At 40.2% G+C, this 22,578-nt stretch overlaps 2 protein-coding genes across 9 annotated transcripts in view; one reads left to right on the top strand and one right to left on the bottom strand.

Moving 5' to 3' along the window:
* Positions 1–22,578, top strand: part of ANKRD26 (ankyrin repeat domain containing 26) — a 140,555-nt gene that overhangs the window by 59,973 nt on the left and 58,004 nt on the right. For 7 of the 8 annotated variants that reach the window (XM_047743306.1, XM_047743302.1, XM_047743307.1 and 4 more), the window contains 4 exons: positions 14,707–14,874; positions 16,340–16,373; positions 17,041–17,182; positions 22,218–22,431. In XM_047743306.1, coding sequence (XP_047599262.1) covers positions 14,707–14,874; positions 16,340–16,373; positions 17,041–17,182; positions 22,218–22,431 — 558 coding nt within the window. The remainder of the gene's footprint in view (positions 1–14,706; positions 14,875–16,339; positions 16,374–17,040; positions 17,183–22,217; positions 22,432–22,578) is intronic. The other variant, XM_047743308.1, reaches the window with a different exon arrangement.
* Positions 5,434–6,957, bottom strand: LOC125107853 (uncharacterized). Its single transcript, XM_047743324.1, is given in 3 exon segments — positions 5,434–6,246; positions 6,477–6,716; positions 6,719–6,957. Coding segments are annotated over 3 exon segments (684 nt in total). The 5' UTR covers positions 6,813–6,957; the 3' UTR covers positions 5,434–5,896.

Genomic DNA, 22,578 nt, shown 5'->3' on the forward strand with positions numbered 1-22,578 from the left:
TCCCACCAACAGTGTAGGAGGGTTCCCCTTTCTCCACATTCTCGCCAGCATCTGTCATTTCCTGACTTGTTAATTTTAGCCATTCCGACTGGTGTGAGGTGGTATCTCATTGTGGTTTTGATTTGTATTTCCCTGATGCTGAGTGATGTGGAGCACTTTCTCATGTGTCTGTTGTTCTGCACATTTTTTGACTTGATTATTTGTTTTTTGGGTGTGGAGTTTGGGAAGTACTTTATAGATCTTGGATACCAGCCCTTTATCTGTAGTGTCAGTTGTGAATATCTTCTCCCATTCCGTGGGTTGTCTCTTTGTTTCGTTGACTGTTTCCTTTGCTGTGCAGAAGCTTTTTATCTTGAGGAAGTCCCAAAAGTTCATTTTCACTTTTGTTTCCTTTGCCTTTGGAGACATGTTCTGAAAGAAGTTGCTGTGGCTGATGTCGAAGAGGTGACTGCCTATGGGCTGCTCTAGGGTTCTGACGGATTCCTGTCTCACGCTGAGGTCTTTCATCCATTTAGAATTTATGTATATGGTGTATGGTGTAGGAGAATGGTCGAGTTTTGTGAAAAATAGAATACTTTAAATATCTGCTGTGTTGCAAAAGGAAGTTACCTGCTATTCTGGCACTCTTATTACCAACAAAATTGCTAGTCACTAGGTTTTGGTTTTGGTTCCTAATGCACGAGTGCTCAAATGTTGGACCCTCAAATTGATCTGAGTATTACCAAGAGATTTCATATGTCAACTTGTCCCATGTTCTATACAAACATTTGATTTGATCCCTGTGTTATAAACCAAGATGTTGCTAATGCGTTGAATCTTCTTAAAGTACCATGCACGTGTGCTATTATCCTTCCTTTTTAAAGAGAATCTATTTCTACATGTGCCACACCAAAATTTTCAATAGTGACCTCATATTTTAGAATTTATGAGAATTCAGTTTACAAAATAGGAATATTTTCTGCATTATAAACCCCTTGTAGTTCTCTTTACAGAATTTTAATATGACTAATTATTTTGGATAGTAGAAGATATCCTAGAATTAGATGATTTTTATCAAGCATGAAATACTGCTGTTGGTACTTAGAGTTTTTCTGTGGTCTCTCTAAGCATAAGAAAAAGTGATAATCAGGTTATATAATATTATATATCTAGAAAATTTTTCAGGAGTCTTTTGCTTGTATAATTTCATGAATTATTTAATGCCTTGGTCTGGCTTTTTTTAAAGATTTTATTTGTTTATATTAGAGAGAGAGTTGGGGGTGAGGTGTGGTGGTGGAGAGAGGGACAGGCGGGCTTGGCACTGAGAGCAGAGCCCTGTGCAGGACTAGATCCCACAACCCTGAGATCATGACCTGAGCCAAAACCAAGAGTTGGAGACTTAACAGACTAAGCCACTCAAGCGTCCCCTTGGTATGGCACTTAAAACAAACAAACAAGAAAAAAAAATTTAGTGCTACATGTATGTAATTTAAAAAATTTCAAAATATTACAAAAATACTAAGTCATCATTGTGTAAGGATTGAACTAAACAAGAAAATTAAGTCATCTATGACCATTCCACTTAGCTATGAAATCCTTAAAAGAACCATGTACAATCAGTGATCCTTATTTCCCTCCCATTCACTCTTAAATTCTCACTAGTAATTTCCAGTCCCATTACTCCAGAATTGATTTTTCAAAGGTTACTACTGATTTTCATTTTTTTTTTTTTTAAAGATTTTATTTATGGGGCGCCTGGGTGGCTCAGTGGGTTAAAGCCGCTGCCTTCAGCTCAGGTCATGATCCCAGGGTCCTGGGATCGAGCCCCACATCGGGCTTTCTGCTCAGCAGGGAGCCTGCTTCCCTTCCTCTCTCTCTGCCTACTTGTGATCTCTGTCTGTCAAATAAATAAATAAAATCTTTAAAAAAATATATAAAAAAAAAATTTTAAAGATTTTATTTATTTGACAGAGAGAGATCACAAGTAGGCAGAGAGGCAAGCAGAGAGAGAGAGAGAGAGGAGGAAGCAGGCTCCTTGCCGATCAGAGAGCCCGATGTGGGACTCGATCCCAGAACCCTGAGATCATGACCTGAGCCCAAGGCAGAGGCTTAACCCACTGAGCCACCCAGGCACCCCACCACTGATTTTCATTCTAATAAATCTAGACATAATTTCTTAGATCTCATTTTATTTAACCTATCAGCAATATTTGACCCATTGGAAAACTCTCTTCTCCAAAATTCTATCTTCATTTAGCTTTCAGGATATCACTCACTCACCTGGTTACCACCTGCCTTTCTAGTCTGTATATCTCAGCCTGATTTGCTTCTTTCTGCTCATTCTCCACCTCTTCCACATTGTAGTCTTCCAGGAATCAGTCCTTGATCTTCCTTCTCTTGACTTTTACTATCTTGTATATTCTAATGATCCTCAAGGTTGTATCTCCAGCCCACATCTCTCTGTGGAATTCCAGACCTACATATAAAACCAGCTATTTGATATTTCTTTGGGATAGTTATTGGGTATTGCAAACTTAACATGTCCAAAATTGAACTACTGATATTCTTTCTTATACCTGCCCTTCTTGTCTTTCCTAATTAAGTTAATGACAATTCTTCTAGTTGCTCTGCCAAAAAACTTGGTATCATCTTTGACTCCTTTTTCTTTTTCATACACATCCCATCTAATCTGTCAGCAAATCTTGTCAGGTCTTCCTTCAAAATATATCCAGAAGCCAAACACATCCTCCATGACCAAGCCACTGTCATCTGTTGTCTGTATAAGTGTAATAATTAACTAATTCGTCTTCTTGTTTGTTTGTTCTTTTGCCTTTTCTTTTTCCATTAATTCTAAACACAGTAGATCTTTTAAAACATAAGTCAGATTATGTCTTCCTCTGCTCAAACCCCAATTGCCTCCGATTTCACTCAGAGTATGTGCCGAAGTTCTTTCTAACACCTACAAGGCCTTGTATGATCTATTCATCTCAGGTCTCTCCCTATTGCTTGATCTCACCTCTCCTTGATTTGAACTCCTATTTTCTGTCCTTTTCACTCTGTCGATGCACATTGAATGTTTTTCTTTTTCTTTTCTTTTTTATTTTTGCTCACTATAAACACTTTGAGCATACCTCTCTACTTGCTGTTGACTCTGTCTGGAGTGCTTTTCCCATCAATACTCTTATGGCTTGCTTGCTCCTTGCTCCTTCCTTTTTTTTTTTTTTTTTTTTAAATTTTTGCTTAAAAATTAAGGCCTTTCGGGGTGCCTGGGTGGCTCAGTGGGTTGAGCCTCTGCCTTCAGCTCAGGTAATGATGCGGGGGTCCTGGGATGGAGCTCTGCATAGGACACTTTGCTCAGTGGGGGGGCCTGCTTCCCCTTCTCTCTCTGCCTGCCTCTCTGCCTACTTGTGATCTCTTTCTCTGTCAAATAAATAAATAAAATCTAAAAAAAAAAAAAAATTAAGGTCTTTCTTTGTTATCCCGATTTCTTGGTTATCCTATATTTCAGGAAATATCCTGATTTCTTGGTTATCCTATAGCACATCAAAATTTGATTTCTCTGCTTTAGTTTTTCCCCTCTACTACTGGCTATTTTGCCTGTGTAGTTTATTGTTTATTGTGTTTACTTCACTCATGAGTAGGATTTTTATCTGTTCATTGCCATGTTCTCAGTGCCTAGAAAACGTTCTAGCATATATAGTTCTATTCAATAAATGTTTATTGAGTGAATGGGGTATAACCTGCATATATTGTTTTTAACATAATACTAATTCTCACTTAAACAAAAGGAAAGTTTGACATGGGTCCCTTCTGACAATTTAACCTGTCAGTTGTATGCATTTTTTTTAAAATTTTTTGGGGGCCCAATATTGTGGTTACTTGCTACTTCTTCTTTTACTGGTATTTATGTTAGTTTTAATTACAGTAAAATGGATCAAAGGAATCACAAACGTCATTTATATTTTATTAAGGAAAATGAAATATGATGGTAATTTTTTTAACCAATTAAATTCTGTTTATTTGTAATGAGACAAAACACTAGAATCTGTTCAACACTGGGCTGGACACTGCAGTGATTGGGGGCAGGGAGGGAGGGGCAGGGCAAGGCCTCTGAGCTCGATTATGAATGTCCAAGGCAAAACCTTCCAGAAGACTCTTCCTGACCCCTCAGGGCAGAAATAAAAATCACACGTCACCTTTGATTCAGATGAGAGAGAACACCAAGCTGGGCCTCAGCATATCGTCAAGGTCAGTGCAGAGGTGAGGACAGGTCAGCGAGCCGGGACCCGTCCCTGAGGGGGGCGCTGCCAGTCAGGAGGTGGTTGGAGGAGGGAAAGTGCTTCTCCAGCCCAGGGCTCGCCCTCCTCTTGAGAACACCTTTCTCCCACCCCGAGAGTGGAGGCAGCCCCAGGCTGGGCAGTTCTGGGGGAGGGGAGCGTGGCAGTCACTGGGCCCTCGGCCCCCTGCCTGGTTGCTCCCCCTTCTCCTGCCCTAAGGCCGGCACACCGCGGCCATGGCTCCATGACACCGCAGCAACACTGGGCATGACCGCCACCCCCTCTAGTGCGGAGGGCAGGGCAGGCGGCAGGCAGCGGTGGGGGTGGGGGTCAGGGTGACACCAGAAGCCAGTGATGTTCGCACGCACACTTCCTGGCTCTGACAGCCTCTCCTGTCTCTGCCCCTGGGGACTGAGGGGCTACAAGGCACATGACAGCCCCCAGCCCCAAAGGCCGGGCCCCATTCGATCAAGAGCATTGGACTTCCTCCTCTCTGCATCTTGGGAGCTGTAGCTCACGGACTTGGGGGCTGGGGAGGGGACCCCCAGGAACCTCACTGTCCCTGTCCTCAGCCCAACTCTGGGAGCAGCTCAGGTGAGCCAACACCTGCCATCTAATAGGCAGATCTGAGCTCCCCAAGATAGCACGAAGCCCTCAGCAGGAGGGCACGGGAGAACTTGACCTCCAGGGTCAGGGTCGAAGCCCTCAGCAAGAGGGCACCGGAGAACTTGACCTCCCGCGTCAGGGTCTAAGCCCCCAGGCTCTGTGCTTGGGTGAAAAGCCTCTGGGCTCTGCCCACCAAGCACAGAGAGGCAGGGGCTGCTCTCCACACCCCAGGCTTCTGCGGGCAGGTTTCGGACAAGGATCTGGCATTCCCTTTCACCCCCTTGTTGTTTTGAGGCTCCCCTGTCTTTAGGGTGAGGTCTGTCCATAACACCTGGGTTCCTCCCTTCCAATAAAAGTTCATTTCGGCTTTGGAGGAAGGAGCTAGAAGGAACCGGCAGTGGAGGGGAAGGGGTCAGAGGAGGAAACAGACCACAGTGGATGCCGCCACACCCCAGCCGGCCAGCGGGGCTGGTGCACGCACGTGAAGGCGGACCAGGGTGCACGCAGGCAGAGGCGGTGGTTTCCAGAGGTTACCAGAAAAGGAAAGAGGGCTGGAAGAGCCTGTGGGAAAGAAGAGGGGAGCAGGGGTGAAGGCCCCCAGGGAGATGTCCTCCTCTAGCCTGGAGCACAAGCCCTCCAGGCCCGGAGTCCCTCCCAGTCTGCACACAAATCAAGGCACAGATGGGGGGAATCCAGCCCAGGTGGTCGTGCAGTGCCACCTCGTGAGTCCCCCAGCACCCAAGTGCTCTGGGCTGCGTCCGTGCCCCAGGGTGTGGGCCTGGCAGTCCGTGTGACCCCTCGTGGCTCGGAGGTCTGAGAGATAGCTCTCTGTGGCACTCATGACCTCAGAAATGGGCGCCTCTGAGCAGAGCTCTGGTTTACCAGGCCCCTGCCCCAAGCAACTGCTGCCAAAGCAGACCTGGGCGCTCGGCCACGATGCGGAAGGAGGGCAGCTGAGGGGTTGGGGCCGGCGGGAGGAGGAGCTTGATCTTTTGGTGCCTTCTCCATTGTTGAACCCTGTGTATGCATTCTTGTCAGAGACCGCGTGTGCCCGCGACGCTCTGCTCTGAGCCTGCGTAGCACCGGGCCTGCAGCTGGGGCAGGCCAACTGCCCGGCAAGGGGTCACCGGCTCCTCTGCAGACGACAGAAGTCCAACAGCCAGGAAGGCGGGTTCTGCGGGGTGCCAAAGGGCGGGGCCTACTGGCGGCCGCCCAGCTAGCATCACATGGTCCGGCCGTAGGCAATGCCCCCCTTGCTGGAGATGCCAGACCACGGCAGGAAGCTGCAGAGCAGGCTGTGGGCCTGACGGTAGATCCTGTGCGGGATGGAGCAAGGGCTCAGGTTCGCTAGCGCGGAGCCGGGGTGTTGGATGTAGTCTGGGATTGTCCAGGGAGGGTGGCCGCCGTTGATGTAGGGCACATAGGTGAAGCCATCTTTGAGGACCCCTCGGATGGAGTAGTAATAGGGCAGATAGTGATGTTGCTTAAAGTCTCCATTTTCATAGAAGTTGATTGCTGTGTTGTTGGTGGTGAGGACATGCAGGTAGATGGCTTTGCAGTGGTCTTGGGTGGTGGTTGATATGTGATCCTTCAAACTCTCAAGAAAAAGGGAACCTATGCCGTGCTTCCTGAACTCCTTCACTACTCCCAGACTTAGAATGTACGCAACCTGCGTGTCGACAGAGAAGTTGGAGGCTAGAATACCTCCATCCTCCTTGTGTATCTTGCTCCTACTTTCTATTTCGGCTACTATCATTCCCACGATGGCGCCCCTGTAGGTTGCGGCAAGGGAAAAGAACTTCTTGTTGGAGGTGATATCAGGATACCGTGAGTCTGGGTACTCGATGGGGAACAGTCGCCGCACAGATGCTTCACGGTGTCTGTGTCGTCGTGGCAGAGGAGGCATAGGCTGACCTCGCTGAGGGCGCTGGACGGGACCACCTCTGTCATTCACACCTCGGACGGAAGCTGGCGGCAGCGGACGCTGTCGTGGGGCTCAAAGCATCCTGGGGTCGTCGGCTGCCAAGAAGTGGGGCCGCGTGGAGCCCGAAACGAGTTATGTAACGGGCAGGGGCCACAGCCGGGATGGAGGCGGCGGCCCGCGGCCTATGATGGTAAATTATTATAGGACTGTAACAATTCTTGCGAAAGGATTATGAGCCCTCCACATGTAAACTAAAAAGATGAAGCTGGAATTTATTGCCTACTAGTAAGAGGGAACTATGCTGGTCAAGTCTTTTCTGACAGAGCAGTCTGCTATGCTTATATAGGGTTTTGGGAAGAGTAGAGTTTAAGGTTTGGGGGGCTTTCAGAGAATTAACTGGTTTGTCCTCATCTGAAACACCATGGTAATTTGGGTGAAATGGTTGGTTGGTTGGTTGGTTGGCACTCGAGGCATGTGTATTGGAGTGATTTTGTTCCATACTGGCTTTCTTTTAGAAAGGAGGAGCTGACATTGCCTGATTGGTGAGTGAGGCCAGTAGGCCTCGATCAATTACACACATTTAAAACTGCATATAGTGGCTTCTTGTTACTATGGCTTCATATGTGGGTTCCCTCCACCTAAGTTTGAGGTGACTTGAACTAGATTTTTTCGATTTAAAAGTTGCTTCTATCAACTGTATTCAAAATGAAAGCTATTTCATATTCTATAATTATAGATTTCTTTTTGAAATTTAGGTCAAGAAAGATTGTTTAATAATTGCTTTCAGGAAGATCCTTCTTTTTTGGATGTTAAATTTTAACTAAAATAGTGATCTGTTTAACAGTTTTAAAACAATGATTGCTAGCTTTGTTTTTGTTTTCAGTGCTCTTAGGGGCTCATGTTCAATTCCTAAATTAATAATCTCTTGTGGGAAATTCAGTCTTTTTGTGAGTTTATGTAGCTATATGCTAATAATATTTCTCTTGCACGCATTTAGTCCATGAAAAAGTAATTATAATTTTGTATTAGTAAATCTAGCTTTTTATATTAGGATAAAATAGTAAGCTAAAAGTATACAAAAGTTACCAAATCATTTTCTTTAAGAAAATTAAAAAGAAATTATTTGTGAGAGAGAGAATATGAGCAGGAGGGAGGGGCAAAGGGAGAGGGGGAAGCTCAGTGGAGAGCCTAATTTGGGGTTCGATCCCAGGACCTGGAGATCATGACCGGAGCTGAAGGCAAACCTTATCCGACTAAGCCACCCAGGCACCCCCAAATAATTTTATTTTCAAACAAAATTAATCACATTATTGCTATTTTTGACATGTGAGTATTGTTGAATTTTGTCCAGATTTTTTGAGGTACAATTGACAGATAACTGTGTAAGGTATACCCGTATTACTTTAATACACTTTTATATTGTAAAATGATAATAGTGTTAATAACTCTATCACCTCACATAATTATCATTTCTTTTTTAGCAACTCTTTTAGCAACTTTCAAATATATAGCAGTATTATTAACTGTAATCACCATTCTGTACATTAGATCCTCAGATCTTACTAATCTTGTAACAGGAAGTTTGTACCCTTTAGCCAATATCTACCCATTTCCCTCAGCTTCCTACCCCTGGCAACTACAAATCTATAAATGTGTTTTTTTTAAAGATTACATGTGTAAGTCAGATCATAGAGTATTTATCTTTTTGCGTGACTTCCTTCACTTAGCTTAATTCCCTCAAGGTTCATTCATGTTGTCGCAGATGGCAGGGTTTCCCTCTTTTTTTGTGTGGCTAAAAATATTCCATTGTAAATATATACCAAATTTTTAAATCAATGGATCCACTGATGGGCACATAGGTTGTTTCCGTGTCTTGGCTGTTGTAAATAATGCTGCAGTAAATGTGGAGGCACAGATACCTCTTTGAGTTACTGATTCATTTCTGTCAGAATGTTCCCAGAAATGGGATTACTGGATATTCTGATAGTTCTATTTTTTAGTTTTTTTGAGGAACCTCCACACTGTTTTGCATAGTGGCTGTACCAGTTTACAGTCCTGTAACAGTGTGTAAGGATTCCCTTTTCTGTACATCTTTGCCAGTGGTATCTCTTCCCTTTTTGATGTAAGCCATTTTAACAGGTGTGAGGTGATAGATATATCATTATGGTTTTGATATGCATTTCCCTGATGAATAGTGATGTCAAGCCCATTTTTTGGTCCTGTTGGCCATTTGAATATCTTCTGAGGAAAGCTGTCTATTAAGATGCCTTGCCCAGTTTTTAACTGAATTGTTTTTTTGCTGTTGAATTGTATGAATTTTTTATACACTTTACATATTAACCTTTTTTCAGTGTGGTTTACACATATTTTCATCCATTCTGTAGGTTGCTTTTTCATTATGTTTCTTGTTTCTGCTTTGTTTTTTAGATTTTATTTAAATTCAACTTAGTTAACATATATTGTATTATTAGTTTCAGGGGTAGACTTTAGTGATTCATCACTTGCATGTAACACCCAGTGCTCATCACAAGTGCCCTCCCTAATGTCCACCACACAGTTAGACCATCTTCCCGCCCACCTCCCCTCCAGCAGCCCTGTTTCTTTCCTCTAGTTAAGAGTCCCTTACGGTTTGCTTCCGTCTCTGTTTTTATCTTATTTTTTCCTTTCCTTCCCTATATATACAACGTAAATGGAACTAGAGTGTTGCTCGTTTCTTTTGCGGTGCAGAAACATTGCTTGTTCCACTGTTTTTGCTTTCGTTGCTTGTACTTTTGATGTCGCATCCAAAATCATTGCCAACATCAATGTCAGGGAGATTTCCCCTGTTTTCTTGTAGGAGTTTTATGGTTTAAGGTTATATATTTAAGTCTTTAACCCAGTTTTGGTTAATTTTTGTGAGTGGTGTAAGTTAGGGGTCCGGTTTCATTCTCTGCATGTGAATATCCAGTTTTCCTCAGGATCACTTATTGAAGAGATTATCTTTTCTTCCTTGAGTGTGCTCAGCTCCCTCATCAAATTTTAGTTGACTAGATCCATGGGTTTATTGTCCGGTTCTTGATTCTGTTTCTTTGGGTTTTGTGTTTTTTGTTTTTTGTTTATTTTTTATGAACGGTCATCCTATTTTGATTACTATACCTTTGCAACAGTTTGAAAACAGGAAGTGTGATGCTTCCAGCTTTGTTCTTTCCCAGGATTGATTTGCTTATTTGGGGTGTTTTTTGTTCCATGTAAATTTAAGGATTCTTTTTCCTATTTCTCTGAAAAATGTTACTGGAATTTTTTTTTTTTTTTTAATTTGACAGACAGAGATCACATGTAAGCAGAGAGGCAGGCAGAGAGAGAGAGAGGAGGAAGCAGGCTCTCCACTGAGCAGAGAGCCTGATGTGGGGCTCGATCCCAGGACCCTGAGATCATGACCTGAGCCGAAGGCAGAGGCTTTAACCCACTGAGCCACCCAGGTGCCCCTGTTACTGGAATTTTGATAGGGATTGCGTTGAATCTACAGATGGCTTTGAGTCATGAGATATTTAGTGTTGATTTTTCTAATCCGTAAATAATGAGATATCTTCCTATTTGTGTGTCTGATGTTTCTTTTATCAAAGTCTCATAGTTTTTAGTGTACATATCTTTCACCTCGTTGGTTAAATTTATTCCTAAGTATTTTGTTCTTTTTGATGCTTTTGTGAATGGCATTTTTAAATTTCTTTTTCAGACTTTTTTGGTTAATGTATAGAAATGTAACGGATTTGTATATGTGGATTTTTTGTATGTTTCATCTTTGCTAGTTCTAACAGCTTTTTGGTGGTGTCTTCAGGATTTTCTATATGTAAGATCATATCCTCTGCAGACAAAGACAGTTTGATTTCTTCTTTTCTGATCTGGATGCCTTTCATTTCTTTATCTAGTCTGATGTTGAATATGAGTGGTACAGTGGGCACCTTTGTCTTATTCTTGAACTTAGAGGAAAAACTTTCAGTGTTTTGCCACTGAGTATGATGTTAGCTGTGGGTTTTTTGTATGTGGCCTTAATTATGTTCAGGTATGATACTTTGGTACCCACTTTATTGAGAGTGTTTATCATGAAAATATGTTGAATTTTGTCAAATGTTTTTTCTGCATATATTGAGATGTTCATATAATTTTTTTTTCATTCTGTTAATGTGTATCAAACTTACTGATTTGATTTGATTTCTGTAGGATAACTTTGCTTAGTAAAGTATTCTTGGTTGGCAGTTCTTTTCTCTCAGCATTTTTTTTAAAGATTTGATTTATTTATTTGACAAAGAGAAAGAGATCACAAGTAGGCAGAACAGCAGGCCTAGAGAGAGGGGGAAGGAGGCTCCCCACTGAGCAGAGAGTCTGATGTGGGGCTCAATCCCAGGACCCTGAGATCATGACCTGAGTTGAAGGCAGAGGCCCAGCCCACTGAGCCACCCAGACACCCCTCTCTCAGCATTTTGAATATACAGTCCCATTCTTCTCCTGACATGTAAGGTTTCTGCTAAGAAATTGCTAATAGCCTTATGAGGGTTCACTTGTAGGTGACAAGCTTCTTTTCTCTTGCTGCTTTTATGATTCTCTCTTTGATTTTTATTTTCAACAGTTTTATTATAATGTGTTTTGGAGAAAATATCTTTAAGTTGAATTTGTTTGATGACTGAGCTTCCTAAACTTGGATTCCAAATGTTTCTCCAAGTTTGAGAGTTCTCACCCATGACTTCTTTAAGCCTTATGTCTTTTTCTCCCTCTCTCCTCCTTCCAGAACTGCAGTAATTTACACGTTGTTTCTTTTAGTGGTATTCTGTAATCACATAGGGTTTTCTCACTCTTTTTCTTTCTTTTTTCTTTGTTCTCCACTGATTGGATAATTTGAAAGTTTTAAAATTTAAAAACTTTAAATTCACAGTAGTTTTTTTGGGTGCATTTTCATCTCAATGATTTCTTTTCTTTTCTCTCTCTTTTTTTAAAGATTTTATTTTTATTTGTTTGCCACAGAGAGAAGGATCACAAGTAGGCAGAGAGGCAGGCAGAGAGAGAGGGGGAAGCAGGGAGCCTGATGCCGGGCTGGATCCAAGGACCCTGAAATCATGACGGGAGCTGAAGGCAGATGCTTAACCAACTGAGCCACCCAGGTGCCCCCTGTCAGTGATTTCTATTGCTTTTTTTCATTTCATTCACTGTATTATTCAGCTCCAGAATTTTTTAGTTCTTTTTTTAACTATTTCCAGCTCTTTTTAAAAATACATATTTTATTTATTCATTTGAGAGAGAAAGCGAAAGAGATCAGGTTGGGGGAGAGACAAAGAGAGGGAGAGAGAATGTCAAGCAGACCTGGGGCTCGATTCCACAACCCTGAGGTCATGACCTGAGCTAAAACCAAGAGTCAGACACTTAACTGACTGAGCCACCCAGGTGCCCTTCCAACTCTTTATTAAACTTTTCATTTTGTTCATCTAGTATTTTTCTCATTTTATTGAACTGGCTTTTTTTTTTTTTTTTTGAAAGATTTTATTTGTTTGTTTATTTATTTATTTTAGAGAGAGCATGTGTGTGAGCCGGACGAGTAGCAGAGGGAGAGGGACATGCAGACTCTGCACTGAGCATAAGCCTGATATAGGGGTGGATCTCATGACCTTGCGATCATGACCTGAAACAAAATCAAAGGTCAGGCGCTTAACAGACTGAGCCACCCAGGCATCCCTGAATTGGCTTTTTGTGTTTTCTTGTAGCTCACTGAGTTTCCTTAAAACTGCTATTTTGAACTCTTTTTTGGATAAACTATTGATCTTCATGTGTTTGAGATCAATTACTGGAAGATTATTGTGATCATTTCATGGTATCATATTTCCTTGACTTTTTATATTCTTTGAAGTTTTGCATTGCTGTCTTTGCATTTGAAGTAGTCTTTAATGACTACCTTTTCGGTGTGTCCAAACCCGATTTTTTTTGGTTTTTGGCTTTTGGTTTTTTTTGCTCTGGTGGTGTGCTGGAACTTTACTGTAGGAAATCTGGTTTTCCAAAAAGGCTCTCTCTTCAATGGGTGATTATCTAAGACAGTGTTTTCCAGGGGCTCCTAGATGTGGTTGAGAGGGAGGGGCTGGAGCCAGTGTATGGGCTATTGCTGAGTCCATAGCTGGGACTGTGGTGAGTGTGCCTGTTATCTGATGCATGCGTAGACAAGAGTTTTCCTAGGTCCCTTGTTTATGGTGCTTGGTTCCACGGCTCCTACAAAGAGGTCCACAGCCATTTTGTCACCACAAAGACATTGTATTGTAATTGTATATTTATCTGACTTTGAAGCAAGGGATGTGTATTTTCTTATATATGGTTGGACTTGATAACTGTTCTGTGAACTAATAAGTGAATTGAGATGGGTAGCAGAATTTTACAAAAAATTATTTTTTTATTCTTTACCAGTAAAATTATTAGAAAACATTGGCTTTTTAAAATTTTTTAAAAATATTTTTTAAAATTTAATTTTTTCCCAGTGCTCCAAGATTCATTGTTTATGAACCATACCCAGTGCTCCAAGCAATATGTGCTCTCCTTAATATCCACCACCAGGCTCAACCAACACCCCACGCCCACCCCTCCAAAATCTTCAGTTTGTTTCTCAGAATCCACTGCTCTCATGGTTTGTCCCTCCTCCGATTTCCTCCAACTCATTTTTCCTCTCCATCTCCCCATGTCCTCCATGTTATTCCTTATGCTCCACAAGTAAGTGAAACCATATGATAATTGACCCTCTCTGCTTGACTTATTTCACTCAGCATAATCTCCTCCAGTCCTGTCCATGGTGATACAAACGTTGGGTATTCACCCTTTTTGATGGAGGCGTAATATTCCATTGTATATATGGACCATATCTTCTTTATCCATTTGTCTGTTGAAGGGCATCTTGGCTCTTTCCACAGTTTGGCGATTGTGGCCATTGCTGCTATGAACATTGGGGTACAGATGGCCCTTCTTTTCACTACATCTGTATCTTTGGGGTAAATACCCAGTAGTGCAATTGCAGGGTCATAGGGAAGCTCTATTTTTAATTTCTTAAGGAATCTCCACACTGTTCTCCAAATTGCCTGCACCAACTTGCATTCCCACCAACAGTGTAACAGGGTTCCCCTTTCTCCACATCTTCTCCAACACTTATTGTTTACTGTCTTGTTGATTTTGGCCCTTTTAACTGGTATAAGGTGGTATCTCAATGTGGTTTTGGCTTGAATCTCCCTGATGGCTAGTGATGATGAACATTTTTCATGTGTCTGTTAGCCATTTGTATGTCTTCTTTGGAGAAGTGTCTGTTCATGTCTTCTGCCCATTTTTTGATGTGATTATCTGTTTTGTGTGTTAAGTTTGAGGAGTTCTTTATAGATCTTGGAAATCAGCCCTTTATCTGTAGTGTCATTTGTGAATATCTTCTCCCAATCCGTGGGTTGGCTCTTTGTTTTGTTGACTGTTTCCTTTGCTGTGTGGAAGTTTTGATCTTGATGAAGCCCCATTTTTGGTGAAATGATGAAGTTCATTTTTGCTTTTGTTTCCTTTGCCTTTGGAGACCTGTCTTGAAAGAAGTTGCTATGGCCGATGTCGAAGAGGTTACTGCCTATGTTCTCCTCTAGGATTTTGGTAGATTCCTGCCTCACATTCAGGTCTTTTATCCATTTTGAGTTTATCTTTGTGTATGGTACAAGAGAATGGTTGAGTATTTATTTGAGAGAGAGAGAGAAAGAGAGAGCAGGAGAGGGGGAAAGGTCAGAGGGAGAAGCAGACTCCCCGTGCAGCTGGGAGATTGATATGGGACTTGATCCTGGGACTCCGGGATCATGACCTGAGCCAAAGGCAGTGACTTAACCAACTGAGCCACCCAGGCACCCAAAAACATTGGCTTTTTAATGGATATTTTAACTGGATTTTTAAAAATAGTGATCCTGCTTTGGATACAAAGGAATTAAGGAAAGGGGAAAAAGAAAAACAAACATCAGAAGAATCTGTGATTACACCAAGGTTTGAGAAAGCCCCTTCTCTAACTTCTCGTCCACTACAAATGAATGATGACAGCACTTCAAGTGGAATGGATCAGGATGAAGGAAGGTAAAATCTACAAATTCTTTACTTCCCTCTGAAGGAATTTTAACAGTGATTACTTTTTATGGAAATAAAATGCTGTAGTATAGGTACAGGCGAAGACAAGAAATACTCAAGTATATCAGACACACTGCTTGAAAGGTTAAGATGAGGACAAGTGACTTTGACAAGGAGCAGTTTCAACAGTCACCGTGGATGCTGGACTATAATGAATAAGTATAAAGAACTCCTTAGAGAATTTTTTTTAAAGGTTTTATTTATTTATTTGACAGATGGAGATCACAAGTAGGTAGAGAGGCAGGCAGAGAGAGAGGAGGGGAAGCAGGCTCCCTGCTGAGCAGAGAGCCCGATGCGGGGCTCGATCCCAGGACCCTGGGATCATGACCTGAGCTGAAAGCAGAGGCTGTAACCCACTGAGCCACCCAGGTGCCCCCATTCCTTGATAATTTTAGATATTCAGTGCCTTTGACAGTATCATGAATAGCTATGGTTTTATTAGGGACTTTGAAGTGTCTGCTTATATTAACTTAATATTTGTTTAGATTCTGGGGGAAGGGGAAAGATTTTATTTATAATTGAAAAATAAACTATTAATCTGTCATAGATTATTACTTTTGTTTTATAAAGTTCTAAATTACAAAAGCCATGATTCCTGTGCCAACAGTGTTGTTGACACATATATAGTGTGCTCACCAAGTGTATGTTTGTGAATAAACAGTTGAATGAATATATGAATGCCCACTGATCAACTTCTTTAGAAGAAGCAAATCTTTAGTTGTTTGAAAGTAGATTATCAATATTGTCTATGTATGAAGTCTTTTTATTTAGAAAAATATGGTTAACATTCTTGAATTATTATTTACAATTATAGCTAAAATGGAATACTAATAGATTCATTTGCTATCAGATACTTAAAAAACACTTAAATATTACTTTCATCACATACTATAAAACATGTGTTTTGAAGGCACATTTCCTGGATTTGAATTCTGGGTCTACTCCTGACCACCTGCACCAGCTTTGGGAAGTTACTTTTTTCTGTGCCTCATTTTCTTCCTGTGTAAAATACCTAATATAATTACCTACATTTATAAGATTCTTGTGAGGCTTAAAATACCTTTAAAACATTTAAAGTTTTCATAATAATGCATAGTATTTACACAGTAGATCCTCAGAACACTAATATCATGATTATTAAAAAAGGATTTCTTTCATATAAGAACTTAACTTGCACTTTCCAAATAGTTTTTAGAGCCAGTAAAAGCTTGTTTTTATTGAAAATGACAACAAAAAATGTGGTATATTTCTTCATATCAAATAATGCAAGTAACATTATGATTTTCCTTTGCTTTTTGTCAGTTTGATCTAAATTTAATGCTTTAAGATTATTAGTAATATAGATATGATTTAGATATTCTTTGTATTTTAAGTATTTAATATTTGCCTGAAAAGAATTTTTTTTTTTTTTTAGACCTGCAAAGAAAACATCTAGTGAAGAGGAAGAGGTAAAAAAAAAAAAAATATATATATATATATATATATATATACACACACACACACAATTTTATTTCATTTATTAATTTTTAAATTTTTATTTTATTATGGTTTTTTAAGCATCAGTAGGTAATTCTTTTTTTATTTTTTTATTTTTATTTTTATTTTTTTTTTTAAGATTTTATTTATTTGACAGATCATAAGTAGGCAGAGAGGCAGGCAGAAGGAGAGGCAGGCGGAAGCAGGCTTCCCGCTGAGCAGAGAGCCCGATGTGGGACTCGATCCCAGGACCCTGACATCACGACCTGAGCCGAAGGCAGAGGCTTTAACCCACTGAGCCACCCAGGCGCCCCATTTTTATTTCTTTTCAGCGTAACAGTATTCATTGTTTTTGCACCACAAATCATGTTTATCAGAAATATTATTCCATGGTAAAAAATTACTTTAGGAAAGGTATAGTGAAAAAAGAGAACATCTGCCTTTGTTGTACAGACATTTACTTTGAAAAAGTTGTTCAGAAACACTAGTTATTGATAAAGGTCGTTTTGATAAAAATCAGTCCTTTTGAAAGTACCTTTTTTTTGCTCTTATAAAATACAGGTATTTATCATCTCTCTACACTTAGTATATTTTATCAATATTTAGGGGACATTTTGAAGTAGTATTATTTATTTGTAGGTCAAAAAGCAAATTGATTCTATGGATGACCTTGATGACTTAACTCCGTCATCTGAAACAATTTCGGAGGGTTTCCACGTGCCTTGCTCTAATTATATGACTTGCATGTCGCTAATTGAACAACATGGGATGGATTGTAAAGGTAAGACCATTGTGTAAATATGAAGCCTTTGTATGTACATTAGTATAGTAATATGTGCACTTCTTGTCTAGTGCTGTGCCATACAACACTGATGTGTTATGGAGCTACTCATCTCAGAAATACATTTTATATGAAAATAGAGAAATGTTGAATACTCTTAGCCAAAGAGCTGTAATTTCCACTATACTTTTCGTCATGGGAATGGCACACCTGAAGTGTGTTAACTCTCTTCTTCTGTGCCTTCACCCAAGGTCAGGTTACCACTATATTTGTCCTAGAATACTGAAACAACCTCAGGACTGTTTTCCCTGTCATTCCAGCCCCCAGAACCTTGGTCTACTCTACCACCATAGTTACCATATATTTTTAAACATTTATATTTCATCACGTGACCCCCTTGCTTAAAGCTTAGCTATTACTTCTCATCGTTCTGGGCTGAAAGACCACAGTTCTCAGCCTCATCTTGGGTTGTTTCATATCCTTCTTTCCGTGTCTCAGCCACTGTTTTAGATATTTTTCCTTACAATAGAGCTCTTTCCCCCTCAACAGCTTAAGTTAGGACAACTGCACATGTATGAAGTGTATAATTTGATAGTTTTGACATGTGTATATGCATATGAAACCATAACTGTAATTCAGGCAGGTAATAACCCTTGAGTCTCACGTCTCTTTGTATTCCCTCATTATGAAACTGCCGAATGGTTTTCTAAAGTAGTTGCACCATTTTCAATTGCCACCAGCAATGTCTGAGAGTTCCGATTTCTCCCTATATATTCATGAACACTTAGTATTGTCAGTTTTTTAAATCTTAGATGTTCCGATGGGTCTGTAGTATATGTATCATTATGGTTTTAATATACATTTCCTTAATAACTTATAATGTTGAGCATATCTTTGTGGGCTTATTTGCCATCTGTATATCTTCTTTGAACTGTCCAAATCCTTTGTCATTTTAAAAATTAGGTTTTCTTACCTGTTGAATTTTGAGAATTCTTTGTATATTCTAGATATAGTTCCTTTATCACCTGTTTTTTTTTTTTTTTTTTTTTTGCAAAGATTTTCTCCCAGTCTGTGACTTTTCATTCTCTCAGCAGTATCTTTTGAAGAGCCGTTTTTCTTTTTGATCAAGTCCATTTTATACCTTTGTTCTTTTATGGATTTTTGTTTTTGGTGTTCCTATCTGAGAAATCTTTGCCTAGCACAAGGTCAGAGGTTTTCTCTCCTGCTTTCTTTTAGAAGTTTTGCAGTTGAATAACAAAGTTTTATAGTTTTAGGTCTTAGATTTAGATCTGTGATCCGTGAGATCCAGTTTGTGTTCATTTTTTTTTTTAAAGACTTATTTAATTTATTTATTTGACAGAGAGAGAGAGCATGAGAAGGGGGAATGGCAGGCTGAGGGAGAGGGAGAACTAGGCTCCCTGCTGAGCAGAGAGCTGGACACAGGGCTCGATCCCAGGACCCATGGATCATGACCTGAGCCGAAGGCAACCACTTAACTGACTGAGCCATGCAAGCGCCCCCATTTTGAATTCTTTTTAAATTTATGATACAGGGTATGGGTCCAGGTTTATTCTTGAAGTTGGTAAGTTTCCTTATTAGTTTTAGTAGCTTTTTAAAACATTCTGTCAAATTTTTCTACATAACCAAAGTTTATCAAACTTTTTTTAACTACTATTTTACTGATTTCTTAAGGTGGAGCCAAAGGTCATCAGTTTGAGGCTTTTCTTTTTTAGTACATACATTCAGTGCTATAAATGTTCATGTGAGTGCTGCTACTGCAGGATTCCAGCAATTCTTATGTGTTATATGTTCATTTCCATTCAGTTCAGAATATTTTCTAATTTCTTTTTTCTTTACTTCTTTGACCCAGGGGTTATTTAAAGATTTTATTTATTTGAGAGAGAGAGGGAGAGAGCACGAGCATGAGCTGGGGTGAAGCAGACTCCCCTCTAAGCAGGGAACCCAGTGTGGGGCTTGATCCCAGGACCCTGAGATCATGACCTGAGCCGAAGGCAGACACATAACCGACTGAGCCACCTAGGCTCCCTGACCCAGGGTTTATTTAGATGTGTGTTAACTAGTTTGCAAATATTTGAGTATTCACCAGAGATATTTTTATTCTTGATTTCTAATTTGATTTCTTTGTGTTCACAAAACACACTCTTATGACTTCAGTTCTTTTGACTTACTCCTTTTATTATCATTTATTTTATGACCCAGAATATCGTCTCTTTCGGTAAGTGTTCCATGGATGCTTGAGAAGAACGGTGGTGTTCATGTCTACTATGTCCTTGCTGATTTTCTGCCTACTGAAATCTCAGACTATAATTATGAATTTGCTTGTTCCTCTGAAGTTCTGTCAATTTTTACTTTATGTATTTTGAACCTATTAATACATGCATAAACATTTAGGTTTATTATGCTTCCTTTGGTTGACCTTTTTATCATTATTAAATGAACTTATTTATTGCTGCTAATGTTTTTTGCTTTGAAATGTATTTCGTCTGGTATTAATGTAACCACTCAGGCTCAGCTTTCTTTTGCCAAGTGTTAGTGCGGTCTATCATATTTCTGACCTCTTAACACATTTGTAGTTTTTACAATTAACGTGCATTTTTTATAGGTGGCAGATAGCTGGGTCTTTCTTTTTTATCCATTTTGACAGTCTGCCTTTTCATTGAGGCTTTTAGACCATTTTCATTTAATGTGATTATTGATGTAGTTGATTTGAATCTGTCATCATGTTGTTTGACTTCAATTTGTCCTTTCCGATCTTCATTCCATTCTCTTCTTTTTCTGATTTCTTTTAGATTAATCAAGTAATTGTTATGATTTAGTTTTATTTATGTGTGTATATGTATGTATGTATTTTGCTTACTAGCTATAACTCTTTAGTTTTGCTATTTTGGTGATTAGAGCCTAAAGTATATGACTTTAGTCCTCCATCTAGTAATGTTATAGCACATCATATGTCGTTTAAGAAAATTATAAAGGTTTACTTCCTTTTCTTCACTCCTAGCCAGATCCTTCTGGATCTTTGGGTTTATAGTTTTCATTAAGTTTAGAAAGGTTTTGGCCATTTTTTCTTTTCTTTTTTTAAAGATTTTATTCATTTATTTGAGAGAGAGAAGGAGAGAGAGAGAGAGTGCACGAGCCAGGGGGGAGGGGCAGAAGGAGAGGGAGAAGCAGACTCCCCTCAATGGGGGAGTCCAATACCGGGCTTGATCCTAGGACCCTGAGATCATGAGATCATGACCTGAGCTGAAGGCAGACGCCCACTGACGAATCCACTCAGGTGCCCCCATCATGTTTTCTTCGAATATTTTTTTCTAGTTCCTTTCCTCTACCTCTTTGGGAAATTGTATATTAGCTTCTCACAGTTTTCAGATGTCAAGTTTCAGTCTTTTATTTTGAGCTGTCTAATATGTGTTTATTCCAATCCAGTGTGTTTTTCATGTCTGACATAATTTACATCTGTGTAAGTGCTATTTGGTTTTTTAAAAATTAGCTTCTATGCCTCCACTTACCTTTTTATGCTTTCTTTGGAATTCTAGCTAAGTTAATGACAAACAGTTTGATCCTTTCCCGTTCTGCTCTTATGAATTGTTAGGTGAATCCAGAGTACTGTTCAGCCTAGAGCTCATAATTCCCCACTGCTGAGCATGACCTACTTACTCTATTCATTGTGCTGCGGGTTATGAGTGTTTCCAGCATGGCTAATGGGGATAGATACTGCCCCTGGTGCCATGTGAGCTCCAGGCAGGGTGTCCTCTGCTCTTTCCAGACGGATCTTTCCCCTGGTCACAGGAGATTTCCTTACGGGCATGCATTGGTTATTATTCTTCTGATCTCCAGGGTTCGTTCTTTGTTCTGCTTTCTCCTCGCCAGTGCTTTGACTTCTGATCTCATCTGTCTTGGTTTCACCAGACTCCGTTTCATCACCTCAACTCAGGGAGTCTGGTGGAGTCTGTCTCAGTTTTTCTTCTCCTGTGTCATGGCCTGGAAATTGTCCCAAGGCAGTAAGGCAGTATGTGTTAGGCTAACTTCTTGTGTTTTCAGGGATCGTTGTCCTTCATTGCCTGAATTCCTTTTTCTTGAAAATGATTTTAAAGTGTATTTTACCTGTTTTTGTTTGGCTTTTTTCAGGTAGGAAGATAAATCAGTACCTGTTACTCCATGTTGGCCAGAAGCAGATTGTAGTAGAGCTTTGGCACATGCTACAGACCGTCTATAATGCTCTCCCTCCTCCTCTGCTCACGTGCTTCCCGCTCCTCCTCCATTTCTCAGAATAGTTCCTCAGGGAAATCTTCCCTTCTTACCATAGATCAAGTTATGTTATATGATCATAGAACTCTTTTATTATAGGAACTATCTGAATTTCTCATTGTGTTCTCCTTCACTAGACTTTAAGCTAAATAAAAGCCAGAGATCTGCAGAGCTTAGTGTAATATCTTTTGTTTTTTTATTTATTTGAGAGATAAATTTTTAATTTTATTTATTTATTTATTTATTTGAGAGACAGAGTGCATAAGCATGGGGAGGGGCAGAGGCAGGGGGAGAAGTAGACTCCCCACTGAGTAGGGAGCCCAATGTAGAGCTTGATCCCAGGACCCTGAGATCATGACCTGAGCTGAAGGCAGATGCTTGACCAACTGAGACACCCAGGCATCCCAGTAATACATTTCATATTGAAATCATTCAATATATATTTGTTTAATGTATGAATGAGTGAATGTGAAAGCATACAGTCCTTTATATGCAAGAAATACTCATATATTTTATTTCTTTTTCTTTTTTAAATATTTAATTTATTGGAGAGAGAGCATGACCGGGGAGTGGGAAAGAACAGAGGGGGAGGGAGGAAGTGGGGAAAGAATCTCAAGCGGACTCCATGCTGAGTGGAGCCTGATGCAGGGTTTGATCCCACGACTCTGGGATTATGACCTGAGCCGAAACCAAGAGTCAGATGCTTAACCAGCTGAGCCACCCCGGTGCCCTCTATATTTTATTTGCTTTTGTGTTTTCTCTGATGTAGATTCTGTCAGTTTACTGAAAATCCAGGATACGGTTCTTTCATATGGAAGATTAATAGAACTAAAAAAATATCACTGTGGACAACTTAAAAGAAAAAATAAAAAAATGGAAAATAAGGCTAAGGGACTGCAAAAGGAGCTATCAGAAAAAAAAGAAATGCTATCGAACTTGGAGCTTCAAAAAGTAGAATGGGAGCAAGAACTCTGCAGTTTGAGGTATGATTTCTTGGTTTTAAGGAAATATTGAACTATTTACCTTTTTTTTTTTTTAAATAGGCTCCACACCCAGTATATGTGGGGCTCGAACTCAAGAGTGAGATCAAGAGTCATATGCTCTACCAGTTGAGCCAGCCGGGCACCCCT

This window comes from Lutra lutra, chromosome 8 (assembly GCF_902655055.1).
Source record: "Lutra lutra chromosome 8, mLutLut1.2, whole genome shotgun sequence".
Lineage (NCBI taxonomy): Eukaryota > Metazoa > Chordata > Mammalia > Carnivora > Mustelidae > Lutra > Lutra lutra.